We start from the raw sequence: 22398 nt of genomic DNA, 5'->3' as shown, positions 1-22398 counted from the left end.
AGGCAGGAAGCGTGTGGCAACATCAGAAATTCCTGCTGGTTTTAAGCCATACCCACTGCTAGGGTTCCCGGTCCTTCTAGGCGGTGAGGAGCTGGGTGGGGCCATCAGAAAGCAACCCCCACTCACCTGTGCAGGACCACAGGCTTCTCCACAGGGTGTCCCAGGAGCTCCTGGATGTTGTCCCACTACAAGAGGGATGAGGGTGACAGGGGATTAGTAGGGACCTGACCCCACTGTGATCAATGGCTGCCCCAAAGGACACAGGCCCCCGGCCTGTTGGCAGGCTCGTGCCCTCCTCATTTTCAGACTGTGTCAGGTGGGAAAAGTAGGTGCTCACCTTGCTGTAGGTTGTGCATGTTTCTGTCTGACCCTCTGTGTTTTCTGAAAAGAGAACACAGCATGGTTGGTAGCTGGCCTGGCCTGGACTCAGTTCCACATCTGCTCAGGCAGATTGCTCAGCCCACCTGTGATCCCAGCCCTCACCGCACTATGCACTGGGATTGAAGTTTGGAAACCAACAATCCCACAGGCACAGGATAAGACCTTAAGGGCTTCCAGGAGACTACAGACCAAAAACCATGTGGCCCCCAGAACCAAGAGCCCAACCTAGAGGAGCTGAGGCTCTGAGGAGAAGCAGGTGGGCAAACAGCCCACACATCCAACCACTGCCACCCTCTCTGCTAGCATCATCATCTCTTCGAAGCATGAGAGACTGACTCTAAAACCCTTTCCTTACCCTGAGAACACTGACTACTCACCTCTCTTTACGGTTAGGGGGATCTTGAACTCACAGCGGTGATAACTAGAGAGAGAAGGGAGACGGGTAAAGGTGGGACCCCTTGGGAGACCTGACCACCCCCACATCTCAACTCTGCATCCCAGGAAGAACAGGATCGGGCACACCTGCTCAAAGCCCTGGAGAGGCCAGATTTGGGCCTAGAGTCAAACCAGAAAGGGCATAGCTGGGGGGCTCTGAAGACCCTATCATCTCAGATAAGAGGCCAAGCTTTCTGAATCCATTTCTCTATTTGTAAAATGGGTATAAATGGAGAGATATAAGGTAATGGACACTGCACCAGGAACAGAAAACACTCACGAAATTGTTTACTTTTCATGAATTAGCAAACATCCAAGGCCCAAGCTCTTTCCTGGAGGGGCAGGTGCAGGTATACTCACATATTAAAATTATAATGTCCAGGGTAATTGGTATGTAGGACAAACTTCTTCACTTTGTGTGTATTCGCATCAAAGAGAATGTCCTGGGATAGAAAACAAGGATGCTCAAGTGGGTAAAGTTACTGAGGCGGGCAGGGGGTTTTCGAGGGCATGTCCTACTCGAAGACACCTGCTCCACAACGGGGATGCCCCTGGGGAACAGCTCTGACCCAAAAAACAACCAAGGGGACAGCTGAGGCCTAGCACAATGGGATGACGACACACACTCAACCATCTCCAGGCCTCCTCATTCCAAACCTTGTACCAGTAGGCCCCACAGGCAGAGGGCTACAGCTCCCACCACTGGGGAACTCAAACACGGTCAGGGAGATCTTCCCTGACAAAAAGCACCATATTAAAAATGTAACTGAGCACAGATTTTGCCTTAAAAGCTAATGAGAAGATTCAGGGCTCCCCTGACTGTCAAGGAGCTCAGAGAACCTGGTTGTTCTGAAAGCCAGGACCTGCCAGATCCTTATGGCTTCCATGCGCCAGCACAGTTAAAGCTGCAAGTGTACACAGAGGCCTGCCTAGCACACTGTACACCCCCAGGGAAATGGAACACTTCTCTAAGGAATCACAGCTTACCACTCCAAGAGTGAAGTAGTTAAAAAAGTAGTCATTGCACTTGGATGGAACTTGCTTATGAGGAGAAGGAGAATGAATCTTCATCTGTTGGGGAAAAATAATAATGAATTAAAATCCAATCCATTAATACAGTTCTTGCATGAAATGAGTCTCCAAGTTGTGTTTCTTGTATGACAGTCATCTGTTGGGTAACCAACAGTGTGAGAGTCCCCGATGCTGGTGCTGAACAACCGAGACAGCTTTGTTGACTATAGCCTGGGCCCTGGTCTCCAAGGAAAGGCAGGACAATCTGACCAACAGGGGTCAGAAGACAGCTTTCAATTTACTTCTCCATCAGTTTTTTACTTTTTTTCCATTAGCTTTAATAGAACAGGTTCTATGGGAAAACAGCAGTCTATATTTATTCACTATTAAGTTCAAGTTGATTAAATAAAAAGAGCGAGATCACTTATTCACTTGATAAACACATTTCCTCTACCTTATCTTCTGACTTGTAGAAGACCTTGTGTGGAGAGCCAAGCATGCTAAGAACATCTTGACAGGAATCACCAAAATACACTGAGCGTTCAAATACCCGGATCTTGGCATCTGCTAGCAGGCCAGGTCCACAACCTGCAGAGAACAAGTAGAGGTGGTAAGGTTCCCAGTCAGCCCAGGGTCTGGAGCCCCAGAGAGGCCAGTGGCGGCATGCTGCATTATCAGGTTTGGCTGAGGGGCAAGACCGCATGTAAACAGAAATACCAGGTCACCAGGACTTGAGATGCTACAGGAGATCACTGTCTACTGAAAATATGCCAGAGACTCAATCCCACAAAAGTAACATGAAGCTCTGGAAATGTCACTCACTGACTCACCAAATATTTAGTCATTGACACCCTGGGCTAGGACAGACACTCTGCTAGATGCTAAGGGAGCAACGGTGAGAAAAACAGGTGCAGTCTCTGCCCACGTTGGAGCTCACGGTATAAAGATTCTAATCAGACCATCACACAACTGTGGTACAACAAACAGCAGCACAGGTGCTATGGAAATATACAAATGGGTGCCACTGTCTCCTGCCACTTTCCGGTTCCCAACAAGATACAGGATTTACGATAACAAGTACTTCTTTATGGTAACCCCCAACCTGAGACTGGACCGGAACATCACTCTATAAAAGAGCCAAGAGCTAAGCACCCATTAACTTACTCCCTAACTCTACAAACACTAACACTCAGAAAGAGACAAATCAGCAAAGTGGGTAAAAATGGAAAACCTGATTTGCCAAAGGTTTCTTCTTTGGGAACAATCTTTAAACTCTGACTTTGTCTAATACATTTAAAAAATGATTCTAGTTAAATACACACACACACAGAAGTGATTGTGCAACAGCAACAAACATACCAACAGTAAAATTTCCCTCATTCTATGGATGGGAAGACAGAGTGTTTTGCCCAAAATTATAAAAGGAAGCTAAGAATCTGAGGAGGAATAATTTCTGGTACCGTGATAATCACCACTATCACCTTACTCTGCATAGGGGCTTTACAGCTGATAAAGCTCTTTCTTATACAATAAAAGCTGTTTCAAATCCCACTCCTCACACACACAGACAAAGCTGTGTGTAAATCAGGGGAGAAAAGCATAGCTCACATTAACCTCTGTGTATAAATCCTGCAAAGAGGAGATGGCAAGAGTTAACGTCAACATTCTAGGAATCAGTGAACTAAGATGGACTGCAATGGGTGAATTTAATTCAGATGACCATTGTATCTACTACTGTGGGCAGGAATCCCTTAGAAGAAATGGAGTAGCCATCATGGTCAACAAAAGAGTCTGAAATGCAGTACTTGGATGCAATCTCCAAAATGACAGAATGATGTCTGTTCGTTTCCAAGGCAAACCATCCAATATCACAGTAATCCAAGTCTATGTCTCCAACCAGTAATGTCGAAGAAGCTGAATAGTTCTATGAAGACCTACAAGATCTTTTAGAAGTGACACCCAAAAAAGATGTCCTTTTCATTATAGGGGACTGGAATGCAAAAGTAGGAAGTCAAGAAACACCTGGAATAACAGGCAAATTTGGCCTTGGAGTACAGAATGAAGCAGGGCAAAGACTAATAGAGTTTTGCCAAGAGAATGCACTGGTCATAGCAAACACCCTCTTCCAACAACACAAGAGAAGACTCTACACATGGACATCACCAGATGGTTAACACTGAAATCAGACTGGTAATATTCTTTGCAGCCAAAGATGGAGAAGCTCTATATAGTCAGCAAAAACAAGACTAGGAGCTGACTGTGGCTCAGATCGTGTACTCCTTATTGCCAAATTCAGACTGAAATTGAAGAAAGTGGAGAAAACCACTAGACCATTCAGGTATGATCTAAATCAAATCCCTTATGATTATACAGTGGAGGTGAGAAATAGATTTAAGGGACTAGATCTGACAGACAGAGTACCTGATAAACTATGAATGGAGGTTCGTGACATTGTACAGGAGACAGGGGTCAAGACCATCCCCATGGAAAAGAAATGCAAAAAAGCAAAATGGCTGTCTGAGGAGGCCTTACAAATAGCTCTGAAAAGAAAGGAAGCAACAAGCAAAGGAGAAAAGGAAAGATATAAGCATCTGAATGCAGAGTTCCAAAGAATAGCAAGAAGAGATAAGAAAGCCTTCCTCAGTGATCAATGCAAAGAAATAGAGGAAAACAACAGAATGGGAAAGACTAGAGATCTCTTCAAGAAAATTAGAGATAACAAGGGAACATTTCATGCAAAGATGGGCTCGATAAAGGACAGAAATGGTATGGACCGAACAGAAGCAGAAGATATTAAGAAGAGGTGGCAAAAATACACAGAAGAACTGTACAAAAAAGAGCTTCACGACCCAGATAATCACGATGGTGTGATCACTCACCTAGAGCCAGACATCCTGGAATGTGAAATCAAGTGAGCCCTAGGAAGCATCACCACGAACAAAGCTAGTGGAGGTGATTGAATTCCAGTTGCGTGAGTGAGTGAGGGAAGTCGCTCAGTCGTGTCTGACTCTTTGCGACCCCATGGACTGTAGCCTACCAGGCTCCTCCGTCCATGGAATTCTCCAGGCAAGAGTACTGGAGTGGGTTGCCATTTCCTTCTCCAGGAGATCTTCCCAACCCAGGGATTGAACCCGGGTCTCCCGCATTGCGGGCAGATGCTTTACCATCTGAGCCACCAGGGAAGGGAATTCCAGTTGAGTTACTTCAAGATGATGCTGTGAAAGTGCTGCACTCAATATGCCAGCAACTTTGGAAAACTCAGCAGTGGCCACAGGACTGGAAAAGGTCAGTTTTCATTCCAATCCCAAAGAAAGGCAATGCCAAAGAATGCTCAAACGACCGCACAATTGCACTCATCTCACACGCTAGTAAAGTAATGCTCAAAATTCTCCAAGCCAGGCTTCAGCAATACGTGAACCATGAACTTTCCGATGTTCAAGCTGGTTTTAGAAAAGGCAGAGGAACCAGAGATCAAATTGCCAACATCCGCTGGATCATCAAAAAAGTAAGAGTTCCAGAAAAACATGTTTCTGCTTTATTGACTATGCCAAAGCCTTTGACTCTGTGGATCACAATAAACTGTGGAAAATTCTGAAAGTGATGGGAATACCAGATCACCTGACCTGCCTCTTGAGAAACCTGTATGCAGGTCGGGAAGCAACAGTTAGAACTGGACATGGAACAACAGACTGGTTCCAAATAGGAAAAGGAGTACGTCAAGGCTGTATGCTGTCACCCTGCTTATTTAACTTATATGCAGAGTACATCATGAGAAATGCCGCAATGGAAGAAGCACAAGCTGAAATCAAGATTGCCAGGAGAAATATCAATAACCTCAGATATGCAGATGACACCACCCTTATGGCAGAAAGTGAAGAAGAACTAAAGAGCCTCTTGATGAAAGTGAAAGACAGTGAAAAAGTTGGCTTAAAGCTCAACATTCAAAAAACGAAGATCATGGTATCCGGTGCAATCACTTCATGGCAAATAGATGGGGAAACAGTGGAAACAGCGTCAGACTTTATTTTTCTGGGCTCCAAAATCACTGCAGATGGTGACTGCAGCCATGAAATTCAAAGACGCTTACTCCTTGGAAGGAAAGTTATGACCAACCTAGACAGCATATTCAAAAGCAGAGACATTACTTTGCCAACAAAGGTCCGTCTAGTCAAGGCTATGGTTTTTCCAATGGTCATGAATGGATGTGAGAGTTGGACTGTGAAGAAAGCTGAGCACCGAAGAATTGATGCTTTTGAACTGTGGTGTTGGAGAAGACTCTTGAGAGTCCCTTGGACTGCAAGGAGATCCAACCAGTCCATCCTAAAGGAAATCAGTCCTGAATATTCATTGGAAGGACAGATGCTGAAGCTGAAACTCCAATACTTTGGCCACCTGATGCGAAGAGCTGACTCATTTGAAAAGACTCTGATGCTGGGAGGGATTGGGGGCAGGAGGTGAAGGGGACAACAGAGGATGAGATGGTTGGATGGCATCACCGACTCAATGGACATGGGTTTGGGTGAACTCTGGGAGTTGGTGATAGACAGGGAGGCCTGGTGTGCTGTGGTTCATGGGGTCACAAAGAGTCGGACACGACTCAGCAACTGAACTGAACTAAACTGATAAATCCTGATAAGCCTGGGTGACCTATGGAAACCACTGAAAGTCCTGTCAAGCTAGACTGTGTGCCCAAAGTCTGCAAGTACCAGATCCTTGTGAATGTCCACACAGGGCTGTTTGGGAGGCACCCTTCACAGGTGAGTCTCCTCTCTTGTCTCACCCTATCTGAAGTCTCCTCAAGTAAAAGTACCCTTAGTTTCTCAAAGAGACTATTTTAGTTTCTGATTCCCTTGAGTTGAGGGAATCATTACTGTGGGGATCAAGACAGTTGAATGGCATCACTGTAGTCACTCCACAGGAACTCTCAGTGAGTACTGAGTGGGATAATAACTCAGTGAGGTCTTGACTTAAGGTGTTTCCCCCACTGACCTTGTAGGCAGTGTGATGTGACTGCTGGGACTGTCCTGTCAGGGTGGTGGTCAGAACTGGCTGAGACGCCCTACTCTCAACAGGCTCCTCTTGCTGTCACCTGGTGTACTTACACCGCCCTTGATTACCCCACTGCTTCAAGCAGCAATCCTCCTGAGACGACCTCAATTTCTTTTTTGAAATGCCACATCTCAAGTCTTTCAAAAACTACAGCACAGCACAATGCTCCTTTAAGTAACTGGGTTCTGCCATGGCTAGAAAACCACATTTTAAGAAATTTCTAACCTGGAGTCTTTGAACTGTCTAATTGTTCAGGGGACTGAGTTTACAATTTATTTGCCAGATTCTTAGCAGTTGAGAACTGATACCCCAGAGACTGAGGGAAGACCCCAGCTTACAAACAAAGGCTGACTAGATTATGAGCTCCATGAAGGCATAGGCCCCTTCATGGAGCTCACAGTCCCCAGGTCATCTTCACGGAGGCAAACTCCACACTGGATGATCTCTGTACCCCTAAGCATAATCCAAAGTTCGAAGGAGCTGAGACTGTCCACACAAGAATATCACAGGATGAGGTGTGGATCCTAGAGAGACTGGCTACTGAAGGCAGCAATTCTTCTTGTTTGCAATCAGCAAAACTGAGCAGGGTATGGCCAAATCACAATTCAACAAGTCCCTCTTGACAGTCTACTCTGCGAAATGAGCAGAAAGGGTGAAAAATGAGAGAACACGCAACACTGAGCCTGTAAGATACACCTCTAGGACCCGGGCACCACCACAAAACTAAGTACACAGAGGCTGATGTACATGTTAAGGGAAGCAGTTTTACTGTCATTGCTGCTCAAAATAAAACTATGTCTTATTCCTTCACAAACAAATGAAAACTTCTAACCATAAACGTCAGTACCATTTGTCTTCTACCAGCTATCCCTAAGGACATGGGATTTTAGACCATCTCAACAAGGCTATAATGGAGAACCCCCCACCCCAAAGCCAGGAACTGACCTGCAGCAAGGAGGCGGAGTCGTAAACCTGAGGGTCCAGTTCCATCCCGGAGAACATCCACACTCTCAGCATACACGTTGCCCAGGAAACAGCTCAGGGGCATCACGGGTGCCCTGGGGGCAGGCACAGAGTGAGCAGAGACTTTGTCCTCCCTCCCAGGGAACCCATGCCCTTAGCATGAAGCCTGTGCTCCCCTACACGTACTTGGTATCCTGTAGGCTGTTCCCACTGTAGATATACATTCGTTTCACAGTTGCTCCGTGGGGTATCTGAAGAGAAGCCAGACCATGGGCAAAATTGGGCTGCAAACACAGGATAAATGTTTTACTAAAAGCACACTGCAGCCCTGGCATTTTCCCAATACTCATGGTCTTCGAGAACTGGCCAGGTCACAAAAGTAGGGAATTTAGAAGAGGAATATCTCAGTTTCAGACACTGGTACTGCCTTATTTGGTACGCATTTTCTGTATCCATTTTCTCACTGGGTATTGTTATCTGCAGTGTGGAATGGTTTCTGAGAAACTTTGAAATTTGCTCGCTTTATTTATCAAGGTATTAAAATAAAAAAAAAAAAGAACTGACCAGGTCAAAGCACAGTCTGATCTGTGTCCAGGTCAATAAATTCACTCAACCATGCAAGTTCATCTTTAATTTTACTTAGTTTTCCTTTCCTTCATCAGGGAGAAAATGTAGAAATGCCTTCTTTAATAAAATGTAAAACTTACAAAAAACTATCAATTTCATAACACTAAGGATGCCATTGTCAAAGGATGAATTCTCTCAAATTCTAGGCCATTGAGAAAAACTGTGGTGATTTGGAGTTTTAGAGCACACGACATGGATTTCCCTCTGAAGAGCAAGCTCGACCTCACTTCAGTTGGAAGCGCCCTCCTCCAGGGAATGCCAGCCTGGGCTTTGTTCTGTCAGCTTCACCCACTGTACCCCTAAGGGGCCTCTGAAGACCTCAGAGATTAAGGAAACCAAAGGAAGGGTACCTATCCAGCCTCCTCCAATGGTACTGTCTTCTGCCCCCTGTCACCCGGGCACTGGGCAATAAATATCAGGGAAAGAAAAAGGCTAACCTCATACTTGGGAGCCTCAGTCCAGGAATCTAGCTGAAAAGAGAAAGACAATCCTCTGAAGTTGAGGTGGAAGAGCTGCTCAGCAGAGTTGTACACTGTGGGAGTGGGGAGAAGAAAATGACAAGGTTGAATGGCATCCGAAGCTGTGAACACAAACCAGCCTGACAGGGAGTAATGACTGGCAACACTTTCATTGTGTCTCATTTCTGAAACTGACTTACTAGGCTGAAAACCATGGGGGAGAGCCTTCCTTCACAACCAAGTGCTGGCCCCCAAATCCGATAGGAGCTTTGAGGTTGGGGTTGGCATGGCACCACTTGCCAGATTTATTACTATTGGCTGCTACGATGACCAGAGGAATCAGATGGACTGGGCTTACCTCCAGGATGGGTTGCACCAAAAGACTGGTCAATCTGCTCAATGGTGGGAGCTATGGCTTGAGAATTGAAATGCACGCCACTGAAAAACAAAGACGCTTTTTAATACCAGGCTTGTAGGATGCACTCACAGGTCATTAGAGATGGTGGCTGGAAGAGTTACTCTTAAAATCCATGGGGGTTGAGGCTATAATTATATAAAAATGAAGGTTTAACTATAGAACTTTTAAATAAGAGACAATTAATGAGGTCAGAAATAGTCAATTCTTCTGAGGCTGATACAGAGGATTAGCCCTCTAGGACCTCCCAAGACATCTATGGTGACCAGGCCCAGTTCAGAAGGAAGTAAATCCAGCCTCAGCCCCATGGCATTTGGACTTGGATAAGGAAGAGTCATAGAAATAGACATTGTTAATGTGTTTTCTCAGAATGCCTATGAGTAGTTTGTCCTGAAAAGGAACTTTCTTAAAAAGGGGATGAACATTTTAAATGTAGGATACAGCCAAGCAAGGCAGCTTGTTTTCCTAACAAGCAGAAGAACCAGCACTCATCAACTGGGTGAATGGGTAAGTGGATGGGGAGGAATGATCCCAAGTAAAGGAAAAATACCTGAGAGGGAGTGGGCTTGGGAGCAAAGAGGAGCATGTGATTTCAGATGATGAGCACGAAGATAAGTCATTTCTAACTTTAAGGAGAATGCTTAAAGGTTAAGCACATTTTTCAAAAAATAAGTATCACTTATGGAATACCTCTGCATTTAAAAAATGTTATTAAGTATAGTTTTATAATATTGTGTTAATTTCTGCTATACAGCAAAGTGGTTCAATTATATATATATATATATATATTCTTTTTCACATTCTTTCCATTATGATTTATTACAGGATATTGAAAATAGGTTCCCATTATACAGTAGGACCTTGCTGTTTATCTAGTCTGTATATAACAGTTAGCATCTAGAGCACCTCTGTTTTTAACCAGGCACTGTGCTATATGCTTTATCAGCATTATTTCATGTAGTTTTCCTAACTCAGCAGCCAGATTTATGCTTTCACTTCTCTGAAGAAAAAACAAGCTCAAAGAGGTTAAGTGACTTGCCCAATTTCGCAGAGTAATAAAATGAAGAAGTCATAACTCAAACCCAGGGCAGCCTGACTCTCGACCCCTCGCTTACCCACCAGTGATTCTTAAGAAGAGAAGCCAGACCTTGAGGTACAGAAGGCCCCAATAAGACTAAGAGATAACCAGAATTTGCAGGGGTCAGTGCTATTATGCATCTGGTTTATCCACTTCTCTATCGGCAGCTATTGCTTGAAAAAACCCAGGAACTGATCCCTTTGATATTCTCAAAAGGGAAGCTTGTTAAGGAAGCTTACTGAACAGAATATTCTAGATGCCAGCACAACAACTTACCATATGGGAGCTGAAATATTTGTGCACCATACAGGCTATTCTCATTTTCATTCTAAAAAGCAGATTTTGCCCCCCCACCTCGCCCCCCGCCCCCAACAAATAGTGGGCATTCTCTTTAGCATAGGCCTCAGAGTCAGCTATATTTGGTTGGTCCCACCTTTTCTGGTCATGAAAACATAAAATAAGCCCAGGTGTGCCAAGCCTAGGACACAAACCAGGAGAAAACTTACCAATATTTTAACTTTACTTTAGTCAAGTCATATACTTCAATCACCTAAAAACAAAAAGCAAATGTTTAAGATCTATTAGAGCTCTAAAGTTGAAAAAGGTTAATTAGAAAAGACATTTATAGAGCAGTGAGGAAAAAAAAATCACTAGCTGAAATTCTCCTGAAGCACTACACATTTTGTCTGTTTTTATTTTTAAATCTGGAAGAAAAACCGATACCACACATGGCATAAACTCATCTTCCCCCTCTCTCTAGAGGATGGTTCAACGGATGCCCGTGGATACTCTGGGTCAAGTTTCTGTATCTAGTCTACAGCTGGGTCATACATAAGACTGCACATACCATGAGACAGGACAGTGAAACCCTCCACAAAAACAAATGCAAGCAGCTTGTGAAGGTTGTAACCTGTAAGGGGAATACTGAGCTCCTTTTCTTTCATGCTATACTTTGTTGCATTATAAAAACCCAAATCAAGTCATTTTCAAAAACAGTTTCAAAATATTGTGGTTTACCAAAAAAAAGACGGAGCCAGGGTGGTCTATCTTATTAGAAAACAAGTCATTTTATTAGCCTAGGTCCAGTGTGACAATGTTGTTATATCCCTAATGAAGAGCATCTGGTCCAACCTGGAGAACCTCAGGACCCTTGTGAAGTTTCTAGGGGTTCAGCTGATGAAATGCCAAGAACTCAGGGAGGAGACAAAGGAAAAGGCATTGAACATCCAGCCACTAGTGATGCCAAGTAATCCACATCTGAAGTCTTTGATGTCCATGGCATCAAAGGCTAGACGTCTAGCCAGTAGCATAGCTGACTGAGGACAGGCGAACCATCTGCTTTCCCCAGCTGGGAGATTTGGCTCCCACTGCAGAAGCACAAGCAGAGCTGGTTCACTCTGTTTGCCCTGACAACCAGGGCTTCATTCTGGGAAGGACTGTGGGCACTGGGTGACGGGGCGCCTGGCACTGTCACAGGAACAGAGATATAACAGGCAGTTCACTTGTGGTCAGACCTGTTCCTAACTTGGAAAACTACAAGCTGGGCTCTTCTTAACTATAAGGTGCAGCTATTCCGATTCTACATGCTGCTAAGAATCACTGCCTCTGCTGGGCTGTTGGAGCATTTCCATCTACCCTTTCCTATGCTACCAGTATATGCCATTCACTGGTTAGGCTCTTTGAGGTCTGGCTCATTAGTTTGCATAGAAGGGTACACAACACATGTCAGGGAGTCTGCCTGGGATGGAGCTAGCTAAGGGTAATATGAAGCTCAAAAACATGAAAAGAGGTGCTGAGGGAGGTCATGCAAGAGCAGAGGAACAGTTGTGATTCATGACAATATCTTCAGAAAGCTGGGGCATGGCAGTATATTATGCTAAACGGGTATGCCATTTTACTGAGGCCAGGATCCCAGGCTGCCAGAGGCCTCGACCCTCAGCCAGAACCTCTGCTCATGCAGCAGGAGTAGCACTCTGCCCCTCTGATTGCTACCACTATGGCTGACCAATGGTCCCCCAAGGGCTGCCCATCACTCAGCCTGTGGGTCTCCAGAATATTCTTCCTATGACACTATGGCACTTGTGACATGAAGGACTCCAAGATGGTTAGCACTCTGGGTCCCTTGCCAGAATCAACAAGCAGATTTTCGCCCACAGATGCTTGCTGAACCATAGGGACAGATAGCTGGGGAAATCTGAAAGCCATGGTTTTCTACCTCCAGGCTGGAAATATACCTTGATTTCTCCAGAGGAGAAGTTATGGCAGCAGACAAGATAGGAAAGGAAAAGACAGGTGGCTGTACAGATTGTGACTCGTGAAGCTTCATTCCACAGGGCTCTCTCACAGTCAGGGAGTGAGAGGATGAGGGAACTGCAGGGGACAGCAGTGGGGAAAGGTGACTTCTGAAGCCCTTATATGGTGGGGCAGGCAGACTGGTCAGGTCAGACTTGGTGCCCATCAACGGTACCTGAGGGATTGCTTCCTCAGATTCCATACTCTCAGGCAGGGCCCCAGCCCTCCCTTCACAGGGACTCACAGAAGGCAGAGAAATGGTTCTACCCTATCTCTTTTCCCACTCAAGGATACTTTTAATTCCTCGCATTTCTGCACAGTCTGCTCACACACTTTTATCCCATTTATTTCCCACATTCATCAACAGAAGCTAAGCCATTTTTATTCCCAGCAGCCAGTCACTATGCTCTGGTAATACAGAGTTAAAAGCCTGCTGTCAGGTAGACTGCTTATCTTCTGTCCCTCTGTTGTCTCACTAGTAAGCCATACCACTCACAGGCTTGTTAGGATTAAACTAGGCAATGCATGGGAAGCACTCAGCCACGTGACTAACAGGTACTAAGTGCTCACTAAACATATTTTCCTCACCATGCTGAAATTCTGCCATAGGCTGCCTATCTACCCTCCACTGTTGCCCATTTAGATTCAGTTCAGTTCAGTCACTCAGTCATGTCCTACTCTGCGACCCCATGAATCACAGCACGCCAGGCCTCCATGTCCATCACCAACTCCCGGAGTTCACTCAGACTCATGTCCATTGAGTCGGTGATGCCGTCGATGAGCCATCTCATCCTCTGTCATCCCCTTCTCCTCCTGCCCCCAATCCCTCCCAGCATCAGAGTCTTTTCCAATGAGTCAACTCTTCACATGAGGTGGCCAAAGTACTGGAGTTTCAGCTTTAGCATCAGTCCTTCCAATGAACACCCAGGACTGGTCTCCTTTAGAATGGACTGGTTGCATTCCAAGGGACTCTCAAGAGTCTTCTCTAATACCACAGTTCAAAAGCATCAATTCTTCGGCGCTCAGCTTTCTTCACAGTCCAACTCTCACATCCATACATGACCACTGGAAAAACCATAGCCTTGACTAGACGGACCTTTGTTGGCAAAGTAATGTCTGCTTTTGAATATGCTATCTAGGTTGGTCATAACTTTCCTTCCAAGGAGTAAGCGTCTTTTAATTTCATGGCTGCAATCACCATTTGCAGTGATTTTGGAGCCCCAAAATATAAAGTCTGACACTGCTTCCACTGTTTCCCCATCTACTTCTCATGAAGTGATGGGACCAGATGCCATGATCTTAGTTTTCTAAATGTTGAGCTTTAAGCCAACCATTTCACTCTCCTCTTTCACTTCCATCAAGAGGCTCTTTGGCTCCTCTTCACTTTCTGCCATAAGGGTGATGTCATCTGCATATCTGAGGTTATTGATATTTCTCCCAGCAATCTTGATTCCAGCTTATGTTTCTTCTGTCGCAGCGTTTCTCATGATGTACTCTGCATATAAGTTAAATAAGCAGGGTGACACTATACAGCCTCGACGTACTCCTTTTCCTACTTGGAACCAGTCTGTTCCATGTCCAGTTCTAACTGTTGCTTCCTGACCTGCATATAGGTTTTTCAAGAGGCAGGTCAGGTGGTCTGGTATTCTCATCGCTTTCAGAATTTTCCACAGTTTATTGTGATCCACAGAGTCAAAGGCTTTGGCATAGTCAATAAAGTAGAAATAGATGCTTTTCTGGAACTCTCTTGCTTTTTCCATGATCCAGCGGATGTTGGCAATTTGATCTCTGGTTCCTCTGCCTTTTCTAAAACCAGCTTGAACATCGGGAAGTTCATGGTTCACGTATTGCTGAAACCTGGCTTGGAGAATTTTGAGCATTACTTTACTAGCGTGTGAGATGAGTGCAATTGTGCGGTCGTTTGAGCATTCTTTGGCATTGCCTTTCTTTGGGATGGGAATGAAAACTGACCTTTTCCAGTCCTGTGGCCACTGCTGAGTTTTCCAAAGTTGCTGGCATATTGAGTGCAGCACTTTCACAGCATCATCTTCCAGGATTTGAAATAGCTCAACTGGAATTCCATCACCTCCACTAACTTTGTTCATAGTGATGCTTTCTAAGGCCCACTTGACTTCACCTTCCAGGATGTCTGGCTCTAGGTGAGTGATCACACCATCGTGATTATCTGGGTTGTGAAGCTCTTTTTTGTACAGTTCTTCTGTGTATTTTTGCCACCTCTTCTTAATATCTTCTGCTTCTGTTAGGTCCATACCATTTCTGTCCTTTATCGAGCCCATCTTTGTATGAAATGTTCCCTTGGTATCTCTAATTATCTTGAAGAGATCTCTAGTCTTTCCCATTCTGTTGTTTTCCTCTATTTCTTTGCATTGATCACTGAGGAACGCTTTCTTATCTCTTCTTGCTATTCTTTGGAACGCTGCATTCAGATGCTTCTATCGTTCCTTTTCTCCTTTGCTTTTTGGTTCTCTTCTTTTCACAGCTATTTGTAAGGCCTCCTCAGACAGCCATTTTGCTTTTTTGCATTTCTTTTCCATGGGGATGGTCTTGATCCCTGTCTCCTGTAAAATGTCATGAACCTCCGTGCATAGTTCATCAGGCACTCTACCTATCAGATCTAGTCCCTTAAATCTATTTCTCACTTCTACTGTAATAATCATAAGGGATTTGATTTAGGCCCATTTAGATTACTTCTGGCACTTCATTACTATGAAAAGCTCTGCTATAAATACCTGGCAATATTACCCTCCCCATTAATCTTTTTGGGTTAAGTTTCCTACAGTGGATTTACCAAGTTAAAGACAAATGGTTCTTTGTAAAGGTGTTTCCAGATTAATTTCCCCTGATCTGTGATGAAGCCACATTGAAGACCAGCTTCTACCCTTTCTCAGTGTGGGGCTTCTGGTCAGTAGGCCAGGTTGACTCAGCCTATAAAGAGAGGCAAGGGTGCTGTGGGGATAAGAGTGTTCACATCAAACTCTCCTTTTTGAAAAGGCAGCATAAATGAAGAATTCTTATTCCATATACAGGTTATTTTTCCAGGTACTCTCTGAACTCAACAGCTCACTTGAGATGGGATGGTGAGAAGTAGGAAGTACCCAAGCCTTCTGGAAAGGCAGCTCCATAAGCTAACCAGGACGACAGCTCTGACATGCCACTGCCTCAAGCCACATTCAACCTTGTGACTCAGGCATGAGTCGGATGTCACATGACTAACCTACCATGTCCAGGCATTTGTAAATAGTGCATTAAAAACATCCTGGTCTGAAACAGGTGCTAGTAAACTGTACTCGAATGCCAATTAAGACATACCAGCAAATTGTTTACTTAGATTTCTTTAAAGGGATTTAAGAATCAACTCAGTGCTGGTGGTGGTAAAATCCAAGCCCTCAGTATTTTAGGAAGAATGGTTCCATTTTTCATCTTCCAAGTCTTATTGTTTGACCCAAGAATGAAGTAAAACAATAAGATACAAAAATCTGACTAAAGTCTTTCAGTTCTATTCTGGAGTTAGGCCCCATTTTAAAGACTCAGGATAATCTATGACAAATATTTACCTCCTCTCATTTTTCTATTCAACACAGAAAAGCCTGCTCCCTACAGCATGTTCTCCATATCTTCAACACTCTTTCCCCTTCACCTCTGGAGCCCAGAACTAAAGTCCCTCCCAGTCTCTTTCCATCCATCCCAATCTACCTCCAGCTCCTCTCTTAGGAGGACAAGCACAGCTTCAGTCTCCTATATTGTGGCTGTCTCTGAACCACAAGCCTACTCCCACTCAGGAGTTTCAGAAACATTCCACAACTGCACACATTAATCACCCTGACATGAAACTTCAGTTGTCATTTATAGTTACCTTAAGTCTCTGATTGAAAGCATCAAACAGTAGTTTGATCCCGTCCTGAGTCAGGTTAAGGATGAGGTCATGGCTTAGAGGAGACTACAAAAAACAAAATAATAAATAAATACACACTCTGAACAACTAAGTATACTCATCAGCACCAGCTGAATTTGAAACCTTACAACATAAATGCATTGCACAGGGAGTATCTAAGTGTAGACAGCTGACAGGTTGGTTTGTGAATTCAGTGTCCTCTATGTCCAGTCTGCAACTGTTGCTTCATAATATTGGTTGAAAACAGCCTCTTTTCCAGGCTTTGAGTTATTACCTGGGAGAAAAGTCAAACTTATGTGGGCATATAGGCCATTTTCTTTCACAGGTCCAGGGTCCATATTTGTAGCATGAGTTTATTTACTGCTGTCAAAGCTACATAGTAATTGATGAGAAATACAAGCCTTATAAAGGGCCTCACGAGGATCCAAATTCAGCAAGTAATGGTCAGTGCATGTTAGCTGAACTTATGTCCCTTCACTCCCAGGCTGTTTGTACCACTCAAAGGAAACACATTTTATTCTTTGACTCTTTTGCGTCATATTCTTGGACAAAGAAGTGCCTTGTGATCTGATTATGTATGAGATGACACTCTCACTCCCCACCGCCGCCGACACACACCATCCCATGTCACATGTGCCTCTTCCTGTAAAACCCAATCTGAGATCTAAGGAGTCATTTCTATATTTGCCCCTTATGAGTCCTGGGGGGAGGGGAGCAGCAGCAGAGCAATGGACAGAGCTGGCCCTGAGACTTGGTGAGCTGGTGACCTTAAGTGTTTCTCTAAACTTCTCTGTTTTTTCATGGGAATACTGTCATCCCTACCCCTCCAGGGTTGTCATGAGGACAGACAGTAGACCAGAAAGCACCAAGCACAGCACTCAGCATATAATACTCTTTCCTGGAGTCTGTCCCACCTGCCTGCTTCTGCTGCAAAGCAATCAATTCAAAGTCTGAAGACTCTCCATTGCCCTGAACCACGCTGCCCAGCAGTAGAAGAAAAACACCACCATTCAAAACCCTTTCCTTTCTTAAAACTGGCACATAGCTGCCAAAAAGATTTAGAGAAGTTTCTCTCTTTATAGAGCTTCTTAAGGTAGGCTCAGTGATTGAAGGTGGTGCCTGTCAGAGATAGAGATACAGGCTAGAAGGCCAGGTGCCCCTGCTGGTGTGGGCCTCACTGGAAAAATTCTCTAGAAAGAGCTTTCTGAGATTAGTTCATACTGTCCACTCCCCTCCACTCACTAATCTTCACAAGATAGTAGGCCCAGGTGGCTCCATCATGCCTGGCAAACATCAGAAGAAAGAACGTTGTAATTTTCCAGTAGGTCTGTATGAATGTTTTTCTAAAACCAACAAGACTCAAGTAAGATGATGGAATAATGAACCTCACCTTAGGTCACTTATTCTCCCTCTATTTCTGAGGGAGAATATTTCTTATTTCTCCCTCTATTTACTCCATGGAGGTAAACAGGATGAAGCAACATTTCAGAATCTTTAAAGACCTTTGCTCGGAGTATCTGAATTTCTTAACACACTTCCAAGATCTGATCGTTTTTCCCTTGGCATTGCTACAATTTAGGACATAACTAAGCAGTATTCAAAAGCAACCAAATCATCCTCACAATCAATGTTTTCTTAGTACTTTATATCTCCAGAACCAAAATCACATGTGCTATGTGGTGTTTAAGGAGGTCCTTCCAGTTCAATAAAGCTGTCTCTGTTACTTGTTAACATCTCTTCCCTCTCAGGTGGAATCTACTTGACATGCACATTTAATTTCAAGCTGTGATCTGCTGGAAACAAGAAATTTCTGAAATGTTTAATGGGGTCAAATGATGAAGCAAAGAGACAAATGGGAAAAGAAGGGAAGGAGGGCAACAAGGAAAGGATCCACATTTAATAAGCATCATATCAGAGCTTTGAGAGGCCATTTCCTCTTGATCCTCATAAAAAGATTATTCTGTTATAAGGAAACCATCTGGAGAACCAGACTGGTTATTAACTTGCCACAGCTGTACAACCAAGAAATGAGGAAAGCATGGATATGAACCAAAGTCTGGATTTAAAACCTTGTTGTTCCAGCTGCTTAGAAGACATTAGGGAAAATTAGCTTAATTAATGCCAGAACAACTATTTGTACCCAAAGACTGGAATAAGAGACAAGATAGTGATATAAGAAATAAGCCTCATTTAAAAAACTGGTTAAAAAGTTTAAAGACTACTTTCAACTGTATCGAATCTTGGGTGCCTAAATCTGATTGAACTAAATGTACAGATGGCTACAAGCTTGAGCAGCAAACCCATTATCCCTGTTTTGATGGCTGCTACTTGTCATTGAGTAATTCCCTCATGGTCTAATGCTGAGAGTCAGATTAGGTTAGGTATGATCTGATTGCAAAAAACAGGAAGAGTCACCATTCTTCATTTTTCTTCAAAGAGAAACCACTTTGGCACTGCGGCTCCACAAACCTCTGCCCACTCCCGCAAGTCCTGTGGTTGGCACAAGAATTTCCAAATACTTGCTTGGAAATTAAGCCTTCTCTGTCTCAGAAGGATCTCTCACATGGGCCTCACTAGGCTGTCAGAGGTGCACAGTGCTATAAAATGTAATGTCTGGGTATAGGTAACACGCTCAACTCTGACAACTAAGCCAAATGTGGAAGCCACATAGAAGTCTCAGTCCCCTTCATGTCAAAAATAACCTGCCATTTGCTTTAGGATCAGAAACTAATAAAAACAAATGGAACTAAAATCATCAAATTGGTACTTAAAAGGTCTCAGAAAAGGACTGAGAATATCTTGTAGCCTGTGTAGGATCAAAACTATCCCCCGAGGTTTATGACACACAGAGCACCACAAAGGCTGCTCCGTAGGGCACCACAATGCCTGTGTCCTAGAAGAACCATGGATTCCAAAGAAGTGGTATTTTTAGAGAGTTAAGAAGAATCCTATTTCTAAAGGTCTATAAAAATGTTTCCAACTTTACTTATAAAACCCAATTAAAAAAATCCTGGTATTCAGAAAGTTCTGCACCAGTGCTAACCTAAAATATACTCTTTCTAGAAACTGAAAAGGTCTTTGTAGGCATGTACATTATACTATAAGGGTAGTTCTTGGCACAACATTTAATAAAGATTACCACAGATCAGACAAAAGAAATAAGAGTAAAACATGTCCATTAATTTGGAACCAATGTTTTGCAATTTTCATATTATCAGATCATTCTTATTAAAAGGGTGAACTATACCTGCTTCTTTTCAAGTCTGGGATGTTCTGCTAGCTAGAAATCTGCACTGCGACAATCCTGAATGCAAACCAAAGCAATTGACAAAGCAGAAAAGACTACTTTGAACATGAAAGTGGAAGGGAAGTACCCTAGAAGACCAGACAATCCCTGAAGTGACCTCCCACTGAAAAATCCCCCTTTTAAGGGCCTGTAGGTAAGTCAAACATAATCAAAAAGCAAGTTTGATTATTACTGCTCATCTAAACTTCTAGCAGCACTAGATGATCAAAACTGTAAGTGTTTCAGAATAAAAGAAAATGTACTTGGTAAGTGACTGTTAAAGACACTCCCATTCAAACACATTGACCTAGGAATCCCTGCCAGTCAGTATCTCCCAGAGCATTAACCTCCAGAGGTGAGTCACTGATTAGGGATGCTATTTCAGTAAACAAATCAGTTACCACTCACCTGTTCACTGTAGAGAACCTGAACATTTTTTATGATGCGACAGTGCTTCTGAAGAATGGCCACCGCCTGAGCCAAAGGCATTCCTGAAATAAAGCAAGGACATTTGTGTGGTTACTTGGGCTATCCACTTACTGACATCTATCAGTGTACTATGCATTAGTCCTTGCAGTAAAGCCAAGGGTGGGAATGGGAGCCTCTAAGGTCTATGGACATACTGAGTAAATAAAAGTTTAATAAGCCCAATAAGTAGTAAGATCTAGAGAATAAAGTTAACAGCAAGCACTAAGAGAAAAACTGGACTGTATAAGGGGAAGGAGTAAATAGAAAAGAATTCCTGGAAATGGGGACTTCTATGCTGATCCCTAAGCAGGCAAAGGGGTTGGAGAAAGCCAAGTCAGTAGGAACCAAAAAAGAAAGAAATGCACTGACTACATGACTCTGGAGACCAAGATTCTGATTCTCACTCTGCCATGATTAAGTATAACCTAGGCAAGTCCTTCCTCTTTTCCTTTCTGATATTTGTCTCCTCATTGAGTCAGCAGGAGAAGATGATTTGTAAGCGCTCATTTAAAAAGTGAAGAATCATATGTCTACCAGAATCAACTTATTTTACCAAGAATTTCACTGGATTCTCACTTATCAACCCACAAACATCCTCTAAATCTTAACATTTGATTTAACTTATGGCCCATTATAAACAAATGAATATATGCCTCCCTGCCCCAGTTTAAGAAATTGAAACTACAATGACATCTCTAAGATTCCAGGGACTCACGTGTACTTAGTTGCTCAGTTGTGTCCACCTCTTTGTGACCCCATGGACCATAGCCCACCAGGCGTCTCTGTCCATGGGATTCTCCAGGCAAGAATACTGAAGTGGGTTGCCATGCCCTCCTCCAGGGGATCTTCCCAACCCAGGGATGGAACACAGGTCTCCCACACTACAGGTGGATTCTTTACCATCTGAGCCACCAGGGAAGCTCAGGGACTCATGGAGAACAGTAAAAGTATGCTTTCACAGAGTGCATTATGTTTCAAATAAGAAGAAACTCACAGAAACAATCCAAAAACAAAGTTTCATGAGTGCAAGGACAGTGTCTGTGTTATTCACTGTTATTCACCACTCTTTGGATCTCCAGCATTGGGGACCCACATAGTAGCTGTTGAATAAACATTTATTTAGTGAGACTGAAGGATTATGGGCTAGGTAATAAGAGAAAGGAAGAGAGACCACCACATGACCTTGGGCCAGGACAGTGGCTCACATTCAAGATCAGTTTACCTCTGATTAGAGGAGAGATGTGCAGAGAAGCTCACAGAGAAAGCAGTAGGTTAAAAAAATGTGTGGCCCATCTACATTTAAATGATAATTTGACCCTGCCTTTATTCAGTGGCCCATGCTATGGTTTGAAGAAAGTTGGAGTAACCAGACCTTAAGGTACTTCCCAGCACAAGGCCTGGAACCTGGTAGAGACTTAAATGTTCATTGAGAATATGAACAAGTTGATGCATTCATTCCTCAGCGCTGGCATTCCATAAATCGAGGAGCATCTATGCTGTCTCTCCCAGGGAGAACAGTAAACATCCATGTGGGCAAGACAGATAATCTCAGGTGCTGAGAAAGAGAAGACCACATAGCACAAACCAGTTTCTTGTGGGAGAGTTCTTTCACACCTAACCACATCAAATTCCTGGCCTTGGAGTCTTGGGTCCTGAGTCATTCAGGAGTAACCCACCTGGAGGAGACAAAGAAGCCACCGATGACCGGTTGTCACACAGCTGCTAGTTAAGGAAAACTAAAATGGCCTCCAAAAGGAACCAACTGTGTATATGGCAAAGAAACCAGAGAACTGTTCTAGCTTGAAGAGTTACCTAACCACCCAAAGGGTGTGGACTATATGGTCCATCATCTGAACTGTACAAATCCTACACCTTACTCATTATTAGCCTGCTTATAACCCTCCAATGGTTTCCCATTCAGTTCAGTTCAGTTCAGTCGCTCAGTCGTGTCTGACTCTTCGCGACCCCATGAATCGCAGCATGCCAGGCCTCCCTGTCCATCACCAACTCCCGGAGTTCACT

At 43.8% G+C, this 22398-nt stretch overlaps 1 protein-coding gene across 1 annotated transcript in view; it reads right to left on the bottom strand.

Annotated features, from left to right (window-relative positions):
- Nucleotides 1-22398, bottom strand: part of PHAF1 (phagophore assembly factor 1) — a 31240-nt gene that overhangs the window by 2517 nt on the left and 6325 nt on the right. The window contains exons 2-14 of the mRNA XM_068991954.1: nt 20317-20399; nt 16584-16667; nt 10924-10967; nt 9283-9362; nt 8904-8998; nt 8026-8123; nt 7822-7934; nt 2282-2415; nt 1804-1887; nt 1177-1259; nt 759-802; nt 338-381; nt 127-185 (exon numbers count right to left, since the gene is read on the bottom strand). Of these exons, the coding sequence (XP_068848055.1) occupies nt 127-185; nt 338-381; nt 759-802; nt 1177-1259; nt 1804-1887; nt 2282-2415; nt 7822-7934; nt 8026-8123; nt 8904-8998; nt 9283-9362; nt 10924-10967; nt 16584-16667; nt 20317-20399 (1045 nt within the window). The remainder of the gene's footprint in view (nt 1-126; nt 186-337; nt 382-758; nt 803-1176; nt 1260-1803; nt 1888-2281; nt 2416-7821; nt 7935-8025; nt 8124-8903; nt 8999-9282; nt 9363-10923; nt 10968-16583; nt 16668-20316; nt 20400-22398) is intronic.

Source organism: Capricornis sumatraensis, chromosome 20 (assembly GCF_032405125.1).
Source record: "Capricornis sumatraensis isolate serow.1 chromosome 20, serow.2, whole genome shotgun sequence".
Taxonomy (NCBI): domain Eukaryota; kingdom Metazoa; phylum Chordata; class Mammalia; order Artiodactyla; family Bovidae; genus Capricornis; species Capricornis sumatraensis.
Note: the sequence above shows the minus strand (reverse complement) of the source record. Positions and strands in the feature narration are given on the sequence as shown.